The following is a 15324-nucleotide window of genomic DNA, read 5'->3' as shown; positions in this document are numbered from 1 at the left end:
AGCAATAGTCTTACTTTCATGACGTTGTAATAGTCTTGAGAACAGAAGATTTAAGAAGTGCTTTGAAGAACAGGATTTTGGCTCTGGGATTCCTAAATGCTAAGGAAAATAAAGAAAAAAGAATGGGAGTGCCTAGTCTGAGCTTTTGGACAGGTTGTATAGACCAGTACTGTATGTGATGCAGAAGTAGAAATTGATTTGGAAAGGTGGAAAAAAATGGGGTAGATTTTTCTGCTGTGAGAGGTTAAGATGGAGCAAGTTGGGGGGATGCAAAAGATTGAAGTGGTAAAAGTAAATGGCTGTAACATTATCTCTGCAGGGGCACTCAGAACAAATATGAGATTTAATTTCATTCAGAGGAAAGTACATTGTATCTTTTCTTGAGTTTTAATTACTGAAGAGTCCCTACTGTTCTTGTGTGAACTGCAGGTCATTACACAGTTAGTCATAGCACTTTGCACTTGTTTCCACTGGTGTTTGAATGAGTCACGTCCATGGTGTTGTGCAGCTGTAGACAGAAGGGTGGAATGGCCTTAGGAATGTAGTAGGAGTGTGTGTGTGAAGCAGAAGCTGCTGGAGGATAAAATCACTGGATCTTTTACTCTAGTTTACAGTACAAATAACTGCAGTACATATACTTAAACACAGTATGCCAAGCACGCTCAAACTTGCAGCTTCATACTTAAGTAGTAGTGTATTTCTTAAATCTACATAGATGGAGAGATTTCAAAGACACAAACTGAAGAAGACATTTCATCCCATCTGGTCTCTTTATAGCAGTTCGTTCTGTCTGTTGGTACATTTTCAGTACAGGCTCCCTTTGAGCCTGTATTGTCTTCACTCTGATTTGGCATTGACATTGTTGACGTTGGCACTATTGAGAAGATTGTTCTCGGAATCACTCTTTCAATGTAGTAGCAAGGAGATGCTTTTGAAAATGTCCCTAGCAAAGGTCACTTTAAAATAAACAAACAAACATACTTTCATACATCAAGTACTGGCAATGTGTCCTAATGTTTTTCCCATAAGTATATTTATAAAATATTAAAAAGCAGCACAAAGCTGCTCCAGGGCCACTCAGTAGTTTCTATCACTGTAAGAGTATCCATACGATAGTTGAATGATGATGAGGATTTGGTCATCTCTGATAATACTGTTGTGTCTATGCTTAAATTTTGTTAAAGTTATCACAGCTGATTTATAATTGTCACTGATACATCTGTGATGATGCCAAAGGCCTGGAGAAAGCAGATGCTTTAATATGGCTTAGTTTGTTCAGGTCATATGTTGCAGGATTCTTTACAGCAACAATAATGAGAGAGGGTAATGTGCGATTGGTAGTAGAAAAGTGGAGGTTTTCGTAGAATCAACAGCTAAAGATTACAGGATATCTGCTTAAAAGTTCTTTATTGAAGCAGTTCTATAGAGAACTATTGGACAAACCTCCGAGTTTGAAAATAAATGACTGTTACTGAGTTACCGAGATTCTGGCTATTGTCTTGCACCCACTGAACCAAATAATTTTTGTTGGGGTTGAACTCCAGAATTCAGCTTTTAAGTTGTAGGATTGCTTGCGAGTACATAACAATTTTATCAAATATTTTTAAAAGAGTGACTAATTGTTCAGACTTCAATGGGTTTTTTTACCAAATTTTCATGTTTGGTTGCTCATTGTCTTAAAATCAGTGCAGAATTTGAAGTTGGTGGTATGGCAATATTTAGTTTGTCACACCAGAAGTACAATTCAGGTTTTTATAGGGATTTTTTTTCTTCATTTTAGCCGATCACTACTGATGTTGATAGCTTCAGAAGCTTTTTCTTTTTTTTTTTTTTTAAATTCTTCCCACACATTTGTTATTTAGAGGTGTTGGGAAGTGGAAGAATAGCATCCAATAACATCTGAATTCCATTTCCTTTTCTTACTTTTGTCAGCTTAGCTGTATCTTGAAAGGGTCTACATATAATGATAATACTTGTTTTCTGAGAAGTTGCATTGGTTCTCACAGTGTCGAAAGGTATCAGTACTTGCTCAGAGTCACTTCCAAACAGTATGACACCCAGCATTATTGCAACGGATTTTATTTTGGGGGAAGAAGAGCAAAATAGTGGCTCCACATGCTCTCTTCATCTGTCATCTTCATCTTTTTGTAGGGTTGCTGGAGCTCCATGCCTGACTTTCAAGCTCTATATATTTTCTTGGCAATATCAGTAAGAAACCCATACATGGAAAAACCCTCATAATTCTCATAAGAATCTTGTAGCTGGACTGAAAAGAATTCGAGATAGCTTCCAAGGACTTTTGGGGAGAGATTAAAGGGTTGTATGTCTACAAGATCAGCCAGCAGAGAAAGGTGTTGTCAGATGTCAGTAGGGATGCTCTAGAAAGAATGTGTTTCTGGCTAGGACAGCCTCAGAATGGGGAAGGTTAAGAGTGTGATGACTAACTGCTTTCTTTTAGTGATGAATTATTACTGGAGAAGTGTTTATGCTACTACAGTTTTCACACAGACCTTGTGGATGTGGAGGAGGGTCAACAGAGGACTTGCACTACTCAGGAGAATGGCTTAAATACATGTATCAAGTCAGGCACTTTTATCTTTCTTTTCTTTTTTTTTCTTTTTTTTTTTTTTTTTTTTTTTTTTTTTTTTTTTTTTTTTTTTTTTTTTTTTTTGTCTTTCTGTGAGCAAAAAAAATAGTGGAAAGGGACTTTGTTTTGTCATGAAATGAGGAGATGGAGTCTGGCAGCAATGTGAATACCCGCAATGGATGTGGGAGTGTGTTTGCATCTCTTTCTTAAATTCCTTTCTGTGACAGAATGCGCATGTAAAGAGCATGAAGTCAATACTGTGTGTCCTACTGCAGCCCTTATCCAGCAACTTAGTTTGAGGTCTTCTGAAAGCTTCTCTGTGCCAGGTGACATCTTTCAGCATTAAATGTGCTTTTTATGTGGATGGATGTAAGGCTTATCTTATTATTAGGAAGCCAAAATGTGTAATAAAACCCAGTCTGTGAACCCACAGTTTACACAGTAATGGTTGACTTCTGTGCAGACTGTAATACATACATGTTGTAGGTAAACAGATGCAAATGAATACAGATGTAAAGTCAAGCTTATTATGAAGATACGCATTAGCATTACTTGAAAGGTAATCTGATGAAAGATGAAGAATTTAGTATTATTGAAACAAACCTTCAGTTGAGTTGATTGCAGAGCCTGCAAGTATCTTTCTTCTGATCTGGTAGTTATCTGAAAGTATTAATTTTTTTCTGCAATCCTTTAATACATGAAATGAGATTGTGGGTTCACCATTTTTATTAAAATTCCTTGAGAGGGAAAATGAAAGGGAAAAGAAGTACTTTTTATTTTTCTTAGGTTCCTGACATCACAGATTTCCTTTGCTGGGAGCATATGGCATAAAAGAGCACATCATCATTGCTAACAGAGAGCTGAGATTCAGTAGTTAGCTTTGTGATCTAGTTATTTGGTTAGTTCCTAGTTATTTGGGCTAATTGCTAAATCTGGGTTTCTGCATATAATGTGGCAGTGTTATGGTGGAATTGAATAACAGGAAAATGCACTATTTAACCTTTACTAGTTATTGCACATCAGTGAAAGCTACCACTCCTTGAAGATAACTTCAAAAAAATTTGCACAAAGATTAAGACTTAGACAACAAGGGAAGGTGGGGAGAGAGAGGGGTTGATCTGGCAGGAGAACGGTATCTGAGGGCTACAGCATGAACATCTTTACGTATAACCTGTGCTTGTGGTGAATTGTAGGGTTTCCTACATTTTGGTGTGTAACAGTCTACCAGATTAAATATTGTAGTACTTGTGAAGAGATCTGTTACACCATCCATTTCCTAAAGCCAAAATTTTCAAAACACTTTTGTCATGTGGACGGTGAAGGAAATGTAGGTCACCTTTTTTACCTCTTTCTTCTGGTTTTCCTGCTTTATATAGACTCTTTTGTCTTAAAGTTTTTCTACTTCTTTCATTTTGCTTTGGCTTGATCTGTCCTAAAGATCTTTTATCATGTACCTGTGGTGGGAACAGTGGAGTCCGTAACAAAGCTAGTCTGCAGGAGCGGAGTTTGTAAATGCAGACCATAAAAAAATGTACACACTGCCAAATAAGCAAGTAAACAAGTTGTTAGTGCTCAGGTTCATTCTTCTGGAGCGTGATGCATATGCAGTGCTGGTAGACCCTTTGTCCTGAAAATTTCCACAGGCAAGGGAAGAACTGAATGCTTTTTCTGAAACATTTGGTGCTGGCACAACTTCCCACATCATTTAAATGTGAGAAGAGTTTAGCCATGCTTAATGACTTTGCTGAACTGATTAAGAATGGGATATTTTTTCCTAGTCAAATTGCAAAGTGTTGAGAATGAAACTTTTTTCTTTTTCCTCTCTGCTTCACCCCTGTTTTCACTGATACGTTTCTACATGTTTTATGTGTGTATGGTTACCAAGCTTCCCCTTCTTAGTCTGTTGACTAGGGAACAGTTTCAAATGGTCCATATTCTATTTCCATTGAATTTGACAGCATTATTGCCGTTATTTTTTTAAGCCGAGCTGGGAATGGAACTTGACCTTTGATAAGTACTGGGATAATATGAAACAGTAACGCATGATACAGCCTGAACAGCTGAGCACCATCATTTATGGGCTCTGTTTTGCCTTGGTATAGGTATTCTGGATCAAAAGCTGTTAGGGAACCAGACTAAAAACTGAGTATGAAATAACAACTTAGTTTCAGGCGATACACAATTACATTCAAAACAGCACAGGGAATTTAGAGAACTGTATTCTGGGTTGGTTGATTCCAGCATAGCCCAATTTCTGCATATAGGAAGGTGCTTATTAGTTTTCCAGTGTTATGTCATCGTGACAAACTTCCACTAAACTGGATTCTGTTTCTAAATGTATGGGGCATATGTTGTCTGTGTGGCAAACTTGACTGATATTAACAAGCTCCCCATCTCTCTGTAAGTTTACATGGTTTTCATTGTGCCTGTTACACATTTATATTTAAGGCAGCACCTTGTATGTCCTCCCAGGTTCTGTAGAAAGCATCCGGTCATGTACTGCAAACTCTGTTAACCTGCTAGTTCTCAAGTAAAAGTAGATATTCAAAACCCCTTGAAAACGTATGTTTATTTTTGTTTCTGTTTATGGAAAGAGTTGTAGTTGATCACAGGGCTCTTCACTTAGGCTTCTATGTGCCCTTTGTCAACTGTATGTATGGAAAATATGCAAAGATATCTTTTCTTTTTAAAATAGGGCAATGACTTGATTATCCAGCTTTCAAATAATTGTAATGTTGAAATTATGATAATTTGGAAAACCTTTAAAAGAGTGCAAGAACCGTAATTATTTTTTCCAAATGTAAAATAAAATATTTTACTATTGCAAATCTATTAATTCTTTTCTTTGTTTCTATAAAAAGTGAATGTTTTGCTTTGTACTTTCTTGTGTTAGCAATGCCCTCTTTATGCTATCAGTAGCTTAAATGGGAAAACATACAAGCAAAGAAATAACTTTAGAAGCCACTGGGAGAGGTCTCTTTAAAATGTACTTCAAATGTTTTAGGTGGTATATAAGTATTTTCAGCCACCTTTTGAAATGTCAAGATTGTTTTGCTTTGCTTAAAACTGTATAATTAATATTATTTCCCAAATTAATTACTAGTGGCTCCACTACCTGACCTTCTAGAAGAAATCAGTGGTTTATATATTTGGTAAAACTTAGATTGCATAGGCCATCTAGATATAACACATGGTTTTTAACGAGGATTTTAACAAGATCTAGTAGCCTATTGCTCATATGAATGCATCCCTTTAGTATGAGATTATATTTGGACTCACCATTTGGTTTTTGTTTGTGTCCTTCCTCCCTCCTCGCCCCGTTTTCTTACAGAGATCAGAATATTCTGGATCCTACTTTGGAATACGTTAAGGTAAGGTACCATTTTTTACCTTCAAAATATTTTATTCATTATACAACTAGCACTGCCAGAGGATTTCCAGTCATTTGTAATTAAATAGTGTTTCTTTCTATCTTTTGCTACAGAAAAACTAATTATATATGTCAGACTATTTTCTGCTTCAGTGAAATTCTTGTGGGCATTGTGCTGTGGGGGGTAGGTTACGTTTTTATATTAGGACTTCTTTTCGGTTACATGGTGACTACCTATGATTTTACCTTTGTTAACATATTAAAAGAATCCATATTTCTTGCTTATGGATTTCTGGGGAAGTAAAGGAACACATCTGAAAAGATCGTAAAAATGTCAGATTTAGGTTTATGGTTTTAGAAATATAGTTACTAACATTACAGTTAAAAATTCAATTCTGGTCCAAAAAGTAACTGGAATCCTGTCAAAATTGTAAGTTCTGTATTCCTTTTGTACAAGATCAGAGTGCTGGAAGAATATATAAATGTGTATTTTGTTAGAGTAAGTAAAAAATACTCTGGAGCATTCATAAATTTTATTCAAAAATCAGTCCTGGATTTACAATATAGAAACTTCAGAAGAAATCTTAGGGATGTGATTCTGTACTGAGAGTGTCTTGCAGTGCGGTAATTTCCACTGAATTAGTACCTTTCAGCATGTTTCATTTAAGTGAATAGTATTTCTCAGAACCTTGAAAGAATCTGGCTTCTATGTCAAGTTTCTCAACAATGGGCTTCTGTAATTGTTGGGCTTTGTTCCCTGTCTCTTAGAAGACTGTAATCTTCTGAAAAGTGTCTGATAAACACAGGTTATCTTTGAATGTAGGATATTTCTGTAGCTATTCATGTGGACAGCCTGAATTTCTCGGAAACCTGAATTTCTGCTTTGGGTTAAAGTTCAAGTGAGGAAGAGACTGAGAGTCAGTCAAGTGAGTTCTGCTACAATTCCCTCGGTGGGTGTTCATAGTTGAGGGAAATGGAGAGGTGCCCAGGTTAGGGTTCAGGTTGATTGAAGAAGTAAACTAGGAGAGCATAATGCAGTGTTGAAAAAGGAAAGTGCCGAGAATTATTGTGCCTGAAAGTACGGAGGGGTCCTCTGCTGGACTTTCTGCCTTGGGTTGGGGTGGAGGCAGGAATTAGGGTTTGGAAGAAGAGAAGGGGCAGAGCAGAACGGGAAGGTGTGTGGAAAAGGGTCTCTGAGGGCTGCTGCTGGAATTCTGCTCTGAACAGTTAGCTCAGTGTTGCAAAGTCCCTGGCCTCAATCCCAGCATAAAGTTGGGATGTGGTAAAGAAGTAGCAGAGACAGAGAAGGCCAAGAGCCTTCTGAAGAGGGTAGAAGAGGGGATGCCAAAGGCAACAAAGTGGTGGACATGTTAATTGCTGTATTTAATTTACTGTGTATCTTGCACTATCCTGTACAGAGTACATTGTTACCATTTTAATAATATGGCCAAGTAGAAAGCAGAGGTTTCAGGCGCCAATTCATCAATATGTGTGTCTTGTCTTGTTGCAGCAAGTTCTGTATTATAAATGTGGTTTCTGATCTTTTTAACTTTTCTAGTAGAAGCTTGTCTTGGACTCTTGTCAATAGCAGTGATGCTAGGCTTAGTTATTAAAACTTTGATGTTGGTGAGGAAAGCCTGGGGAAAAGAGACTTATGAGGGAGAACACAAGGGTTACGATCCCCTTCTTTTCTCCTTCCTCTTTCAGATTTTCCTGTCTATATCCGTATCTTCAGTGAACTATGAGTTTGGTCCCCAGTTCAATGGTATTATAACAGGAATTTTACACAAGAAATCTTAAACTGCAGTTCTGAAATATGTGCAGAAATTGCTTTCTAATAAATACAGCTCCCCAAAAAACTGATTCCAAAAATATATCATTACACAAAAAATTATCAATAATGCCAAATAAAGGAGGAATCCTATCAATAATTTTTTATCAGTTTATTATAGCTGTAAAAGATGTGCCTGAATTCATGACAACAGGATCTTGGAACCCACTTTGTTGGGTTAAATTTCAGCATGTATGTGTTCATTGTCTTGTATAACTTACCTTATGGTAACTATTATATTAATGTTTATAAATTTTCCAGCTCTCTGAATAAATTATGATGGCAGTGTTAAGTTAGGTATAAACTGCAGAATACCAACCTACTCAAGTTACGAAGCTGAAAGAATAGACTTCTGTAGCATCTCACTATGACTGTACTAACATTGCTATTTGCACAAGTCTATTTGACATACAGTGTGTGCATACTTAGTTTGAGCAAGCAGGGTTGGTGCCAGTTGGGTAGGCATTGACAGTTGTTGCTTAAGTGGTGGAAAAAACGGGGAAGAGATAATAATAGAAGAGGGAGAAAACAGGAGCACTTTTGGGAATCCATTCTGCTGATTCAGCATACCAAAGTTCTGAGAGACAGATTCATATTTCTGATGCACAGGAAAATATAGTTAGTATTGTCTCTAGGCATAGAAATGTTGATGGACTGACTGAAAATGCATGTAGACTTAAGTGTTAAGTATGTATGATGTATCAAGCATACATCAAAACTTACACTAAAACAAGCTAATTGTACACAAAGTCATAATAATGATGCTTGTTTCTCTCATCTTGCTGTTCAGACTGTAAAGAGGAGAAAGACTTTGGATTAATTTGCCTTGTATAAAATTGCATTATCTTGAAAAGTAGTACATGGCACAAATTTTAAGTTAGGGTAGCCTGGCTGCTGGTGATTTTACCCAACAGTTACGGTCCTAAGCAAAGCGTGCTATGTCAGGGCCCTGAGGGCGCTAATTTGCCTTAAGTGTCCTGACTAGCCTCACTTAGAACCTTCACCAACAAGGGCTCCAATTAAGTTGGGCTTCAGACCCTGCCTGGGATGTGTCTTAGGTGTGTCTGCCCCTAGCCCTGTTCCTGAAGGGCTGTGTGGGAAGCCCTGGATGGACCTTGGACCTGGCCTGTTACACTGTCTTGCCTGAGACGCACTGGACTGATATAGAATCATACAATGATTTGGATTGGAAGGGACCTTATAGATCATCTAGTTCCAACATCTCTGCCATGGGCAGTGACACCTCCCGCTAGACCAAGTTACTCAAAGCCCCATCCAACCTGTCCTTGAACACTTCCAGGGATTGGGCATCCACAACTTCTCTGGGCAACCTGTTCTAGTGTCACATCACCCTCACAGTAAAGAATTTCTTCCTAGTATCTCATCTAAATTTATCCTCCTTCAGTTTAAAATTGTTATCCTTTGTCCTATCACTACACTCCCTGATAAAAAGTCCCTGTCTATCTTTCCTGTAGGCCCCCTTTAAGTACTGGAAGGTCCCTGGAAGGTCTCCCTGGAGCCTTCTCTTCTCCAGGCTGAACAACCTCTCAGTCTGTCTTCATAGGAGATGTGCTCCAGCCCTCTGATCATCTTTGTGGCCCTCCTCTGGACTTGCTCCAAGAGGACCGTGTCCGTTGTATGTTGGGGTGCTCCAGAGCTGCACGCATTACTCCAGGGGGGGTCTCACCAGAGTGGAGTAGAGGGAGAGAATCACCTTCCTTGACCTGCTTGCCACTGTTTGTGTCATCACCCTGCTCAGCTTGTTTGTATCTTGGTGCTGTTGGACCGCACCTTGTTGATGAGCTTGTTGCCCACCCTGTGCTCCTGGATAGCCTTCCCTTAGGCAGCAGCCCCACTCTTGCTGGTCGCTGATGTGCTAATTGTAGCCAGCTGTTTTGAAAGATCCAAAATGATCAAATATGTGCCATCCTCATAAGTAATGCACTTCATCAGGCTGCACAGGCATACCTAGTCTCCTTCAAGATCAGCAGCTAGTTTTAATCTAGCTAGATTTCAAAAGTGAAGCTGCGCACCGAGCTGATCCTGCAGCTTCACAGTTGCAAGTCAGCACTGTTTCTGCAGTGATGCAAGCATGCTCCTTCAGTTTCTTGTGAGTCCCATAAGAAAGATAATCGATACTTGTTCAGAATGTGCTCCTGCTGGGGAGTGATCAACATCTCTTCAGAACTGGACTCTACTGTAAATAGAGTGTGGAGAATTGACTCAGGTTTGAGAAAAGGTAACATGGTTATTTTTTTGCTTCAGTGTGCTGTTTCACAGTGAAAAGAATATCATAGTGTTTACTGTGGCAGTGGCGACTACAAGCAGGCATTGCTGTATGGGTCAGAGAGCGTGGTGGCAAACTTAGAAGCTGAGTGTATCTATTTGAGTTTTATACAAACCTTTCCTTGCTACAATCTGGTGACTATAAATAATTCCTTATACTCCAGACAGAGAAAAGGCAAAATAGATTAGTTATCCTCCTGTTTTATTCTGTTCAAGATATGAGATAGAAAGCACTGATTATAAATTAATCCTCTGAAGGCATTTTTTTAGAGAATGCTTTCTGTAGATGCACTATGGTTTCTAATACTTGAATCTAAATTAGTGCTCACAAGTGGCAGTTCCCTGCATCTTGAATATTGATGTATTAGTTCATTCAGTATATAAAGAGAGCTAATTATGCAAAAGCAAATTCTAAGAGGAAAAAAAAAGTACTGATTTGCTGGAGTCTGAGTACTGAAGTGTCCATATGGCTTCAACCATTCCTTTGTCTTCATAGTGTTGCTGAAACCATGGTCACAGTTAAATGGCTCTTTCAAAAAACCCTTTTATGGTAGAAGTGAAAACAGGCCAGACTGCTTTGAGTCAGGCTGCTAACCAAGTCATGAAAGGGATTTACGGACACAATAGCACATTGTACATTCTGTGAGATTTTTACAAGTTTTATGAGCCAAATAATAGATCCATTGGTAGTCTCAGCAGGTTCTTCCCACACCCTGAGTCTGCACATCCATAGAACAGACTCCTGCAGGGGAGAAAGGATCAAGTGCTGGCAGCTTTGAGTGTGTCAGAGAGCTTCTTGTGAGTCATTTTGATCAAATTCATGTGAACTAAAGATAGCTTTCTGTCCCATTCCTATTCACTATAAATACTTTGGGATCTTTTAATAGAAGTCTGGGCTATAATCATTAAGGCTGTATCAGGGTGGAGAGAAAAAAAAAAACAGATTTCTTTCCTCCTTTCATGGAAACCTTTTGAGCGTTTCCTGTGGAAATACTGCTAATAATTACAGAAATACTTATTAATGATGAGTTAGTGAGTATTATTATGGTCTGAGGTTTTGGAGTTGTATTTTAATCCAGTAGCGGAAAAATGACAACATTTATGACTGATTGTCCGCACAGCATGGTCATGAGGGAAGTTTATATTTAGATTGAAACTTGAAAAAGCTGTCACTGCTCTGAGGAAGTTACAACTGCAGAAAAACATTATTCCCTTGTGAAGTTCTGCTGAAGGATTTTTGCTTCTCTCAACTCCGTAGTGTTAATTTTTTCCTTCTCTTTACTCTTTGATTTTATTAGAAAGCAAACTGTCATAGAAGTCATTGCCATTTATGGTGGCTTTTGTGAGTGCAACTGAAAATAAAATATTTATGACGTGGATGTATTGGTCATTATCTGTAGCTTTGCAAGATAGGGCAATATTGTGTGGGTTTAATTCAACATCAGGGAACTTTGATCAGATGATGAGGTTTATTGATGCACAGTTCGTATAGTTAATTGCTCAGATTCATAATATTGTGGATGCCAGTCAAATATATGCGTGGGTGTTTGACTCTCATCATTCTAAGGGCTGTGCCAAGAAGATAATACACTAAGAATAGTATCAAAACCAAAGTTTGTATGTGTGTATGTATGTTTGGGAAAGTTTAGAAAAAAAGCTGTGTCAATATGGTAAGTAGTCAGAGTTTGGGAAAGATTTCTGATGACATTGAAATTTCATTGCAAGGAGCCATTTTTAGACATGGAAATACATTAGAGACATCCCTACCTCAGTGAAAAAGTTGCCAACTACAGTGTATACCTGTTTGTGAGCTGCTGCGTATCGCTCTCCTGTGGAGACCTGCCTGTTGAGATGCAAGTTATGACTTGTGAGCAGAAAGTGTGTTGGGTTTCTGCATTGTTTAACAGTGTTGTACATGAAGCATCTGAGCTTGAAGGAATGCCTGACACTAAGGCACCAAATGATCAGGAGGTTCTTCATGAATCTATAGCACTATTCTTTCTTTTCTTTTTTTTCTGTTTTTGCAACTGCAGCAAGGGCAACAGTACTACAGTAAATAGAATTATTTGATGGAACATATTTTGTTGAGGAGACAAAGAGTACGTTTGTATAGGTGACTTTGACTTTACACATCTTTTTGTCGTTATGGATTTGTCATTCAACTCAAAGGTCATTGTTGGTGTCAGTGATACTTCAGTCAGATATTTACCTTTTTTCCCTATGTTTCTCTACTTAGTAGGAACTGAAGCTTCACAAACATAACTCCACAGCTGTTTCCTCTTGTATCAAGCTGTATAATTCAGAAAGATAAGATCCTGTAAGAGCGAATCTCAATTTAAATATATTTATTTGTGTCATAATGAAAACTTTCAGGCTTGGCGCTTGATGAGTAGTTGCTAGTTATACACTGCCCTCTGCTGGGGAAAAAACACTATAGGTGTGTATTTTTTTAATCGAGTCATGGCTATTAAAATCACATTTTTCATAATAATTTCACTGTAACTTTCGTAGTAATAAAAAAGTCTGACCGTTGAAATTCGGTTGGTTTTTTTCTGCAGAGGCACAGAATGTGTGTGTGTGGGGAAGATCTGTCCCAACCCCAACAATCACTGAGATTGTTAGAATAGATACTCTAATTTGTTCAAAACCTCCAGTAAAAGAGATTCTGTAGCTTCCCAACATAATCTGTTCTACCTTGCAAACTAGATTAGTCCAACAGTCTTTTCATTGTTACTGAGGAAAAAATTTTCCTAAAATGTGATGTAAATCATCTTTTTCATGTGTCCATCTGCTTTTTGTTATTTTGATTTAATTTTCTAGTGGGATAAGTTTTGACTGTTGCAATAAGTTGGACAAATCATCCTTTCTTGTATTTTTAATCCTGTTCTGGTAGTAGTCCGGTTTTGGGTAGTAGAATTTTTTCCTCAGCCTTATATCAGGCTTGTTTCTTACAACACGTCCTTTCTCTACTTACAAGGGGCAAATATTTCTTTAAGTAGGTGTGATAGTTATTCCAAAAAGCTTTCAGAAGCCCAGGAAAAATTCAAAAAAGACTTAAGGAGTTACATATATACTTGAAATTCAATAGCTCTCAAGTAGTTAATTCCCCTAAAATCATGATTAGAATCTTGCCTCGTTTGTTTGGAGTCAATGAAAACTTGTGTTATTTGGTAAAATGCAGTTATCCATAATTAGTGATGGAATCTTATACCCCAGTTTCAATATTTTCTCATGGTGAATTTTGTTTCACCAACAGTCTAGCCTCTTAAAAGATGGATGGGTCAGCAGTTCTGTAATCTTCTGGGTGCAAAATGATGAATAAAATCTCAACTGGTGTTTGCACTAAATATGCAGGATGTATGATTCTACAGCTCTGTAAGACAATGCACTTTTCAGTCTACTGTGCTAGTTCTTGTTTTCCTAGTAGAGAGATTCCCAAGTTTGCCTGTTACTGTTTGGGGCTTTTTGTTGTTTGTCAGCCCCTGATTCCTGAAAGACCTGATTAGCTCTATGATTTGGGAGGTTTGTGGGTTGTTTTTTAGCATACTCTGAGAAAGGTTGGGTTTTCTTTTGTGAATGATAATCTTTATATGACTTCTGTCAAGTGGATAGTGGCTTTCTAATTATTCTGGTTTTTACTGTGAAGTCTTTTAGCAGTGGCTCTTGCATTCCCTTCCCTTGATGATGAAATGAAATTTAGGGTATTTTGCTTATGGAGCATCATTTGTAATGCTGAGTATGCTTTGGTGTAAATCTAAAGTGTTGATAATTCTTAGAGCAGCATACTCTTTATTGGCATGCTAGGGGTTAATCTTACATCTGTCCTATCATGAATTTGACCTTCCTAATGTCTGTATTCTTCTATTTGTATTATTTCTCGTTAACTCTTAATGTCTGATCTGGAATCATCAAAAGCCGCTACACGCACAGAGATTGCACTGAGCTTTGAGTTGAAAACTGTCTATAAAATTATGTTGCACTGATTGCCTTGGCACCAGTAGCAATACTAGTTGCAATTGATACTTAGTTGATCTCTTCAATATCTTTGTTGGTTTATCTGTAGCTACTATTAAGCCTTATTCACAGATGAGAAGCATAAGCTGGAAAGGTCCTGAACCACAGGATAGAAGTTTTGAGATACGGAGAAATATTCTAATTTTGCTCTGGCAATCTTGTGAAACTTGGATTTAAATGAATTACCCTTTTCCTTCAAAATATTAATGTCTGTAGCTCTCAAATGCTGACAGTTATATATTGCTATTGATAATATCCCTAAGTCAAAATGACAGTGAAAGGAAATACTATTAAATGGTGACATGCATTTACTTTCCAAAGAAAGAAGGAAACATGGGTGGGTTTTACTTTTTAAGACGTTTTCTGGTTCACATTGATTTGTGATTCTTTTTTGTTGCAAACAGGGTTATTGCATCTTCTATCAGATACAGCAGTTGTTGAAGTGACTGGTCATTTCTAACAAACGTACTGTACTGTACTGAATTAAGCCAAGGTGTAATCCTGGACTCAGTCCATCGCATTGCAGCAGGCACTGGATTTTGCCTCATTGGCAAGAAAAGAACATGCCATTTCCCACAAAAGTAGTACCTATGGGGAAGAGAGAAAGGTGCAATTATAATATTCCCATGTCTAATTTTTTCTACCTCAGCTGTAGTGAAGTTTTTATCTATCTTGGTAAGAGCAACCCCATGCATAATGAAAAGGGTCTGAAGATTAGTAGAGGTTAAGCAGTAAAGTGCACAATACTTTATCTTCCTGTGAAGTGAGCGTGGTTTTCTGTCTGTTCTCAATTTCTGTGTAAATACTTGTGTCAGTTGACACAAAGAGAAGAAAAAGATCTTTGCGTGTGATGGCACCTGCTAGAATTCTTACAGCAGACTTTAATATACCTAATATAAGAATAGGTATGTGTATATATATAAAAGGTATGAGTGCCACACAGAATTTTACTCCTTTTCATATCAGATATCTAAACTGTTAATAACAATAGGGATCTGACTACAGTCTACTATCTTGTGTGTTGATCTTTTCTTAACTGTTTCTGATCTGTCTCTCTTTGTGGAATAGTTATTTTTCTATTCATTTTGGGCTTTGAGTATTGTACCACATATGCATTAAAGATGATAGTTACTGAGGTCGTTGGATCCTTTTCATAATTTTGAAGATGGACTAATAGCAAAAGCCGACTTTAACTCCTTTATAGCAATGCCTTGCTGAAGTTGATTTTTAAATGTA

At 37.6% G+C, this 15324-nt stretch overlaps 1 protein-coding gene across 3 annotated transcripts in view; it reads left to right on the top strand.

Annotated features, from left to right (window-relative positions):
• The window catches only part of BCAR3 (breast cancer anti-estrogen resistance 3), a 94613-nt gene that overhangs the window by 32309 nt on the left and 46980 nt on the right, over window positions 1-15324 (top strand). For all 3 annotated transcript variants that reach the window (XM_014939015.1, XM_014939017.1, XM_014939018.1), the window contains one exon: window positions 5919-5958. In XM_014939015.1, coding sequence (XP_014794501.1) covers window positions 5919-5958 — 40 coding nt within the window. The remainder of the gene's footprint in view (window positions 1-5918; window positions 5959-15324) is intronic.

The sequence above is a fragment of the Calidris pugnax genome, unplaced genomic scaffold (assembly GCF_001431845.1).
Source record: "Calidris pugnax isolate Ruff unplaced genomic scaffold, ASM143184v1 scaffold18, whole genome shotgun sequence".
Classification (NCBI taxonomy): domain Eukaryota; kingdom Metazoa; phylum Chordata; class Aves; order Charadriiformes; family Scolopacidae; genus Calidris; species Calidris pugnax.
Note: the sequence above shows the minus strand (reverse complement) of the source record. Positions and strands in the feature narration are given on the sequence as shown.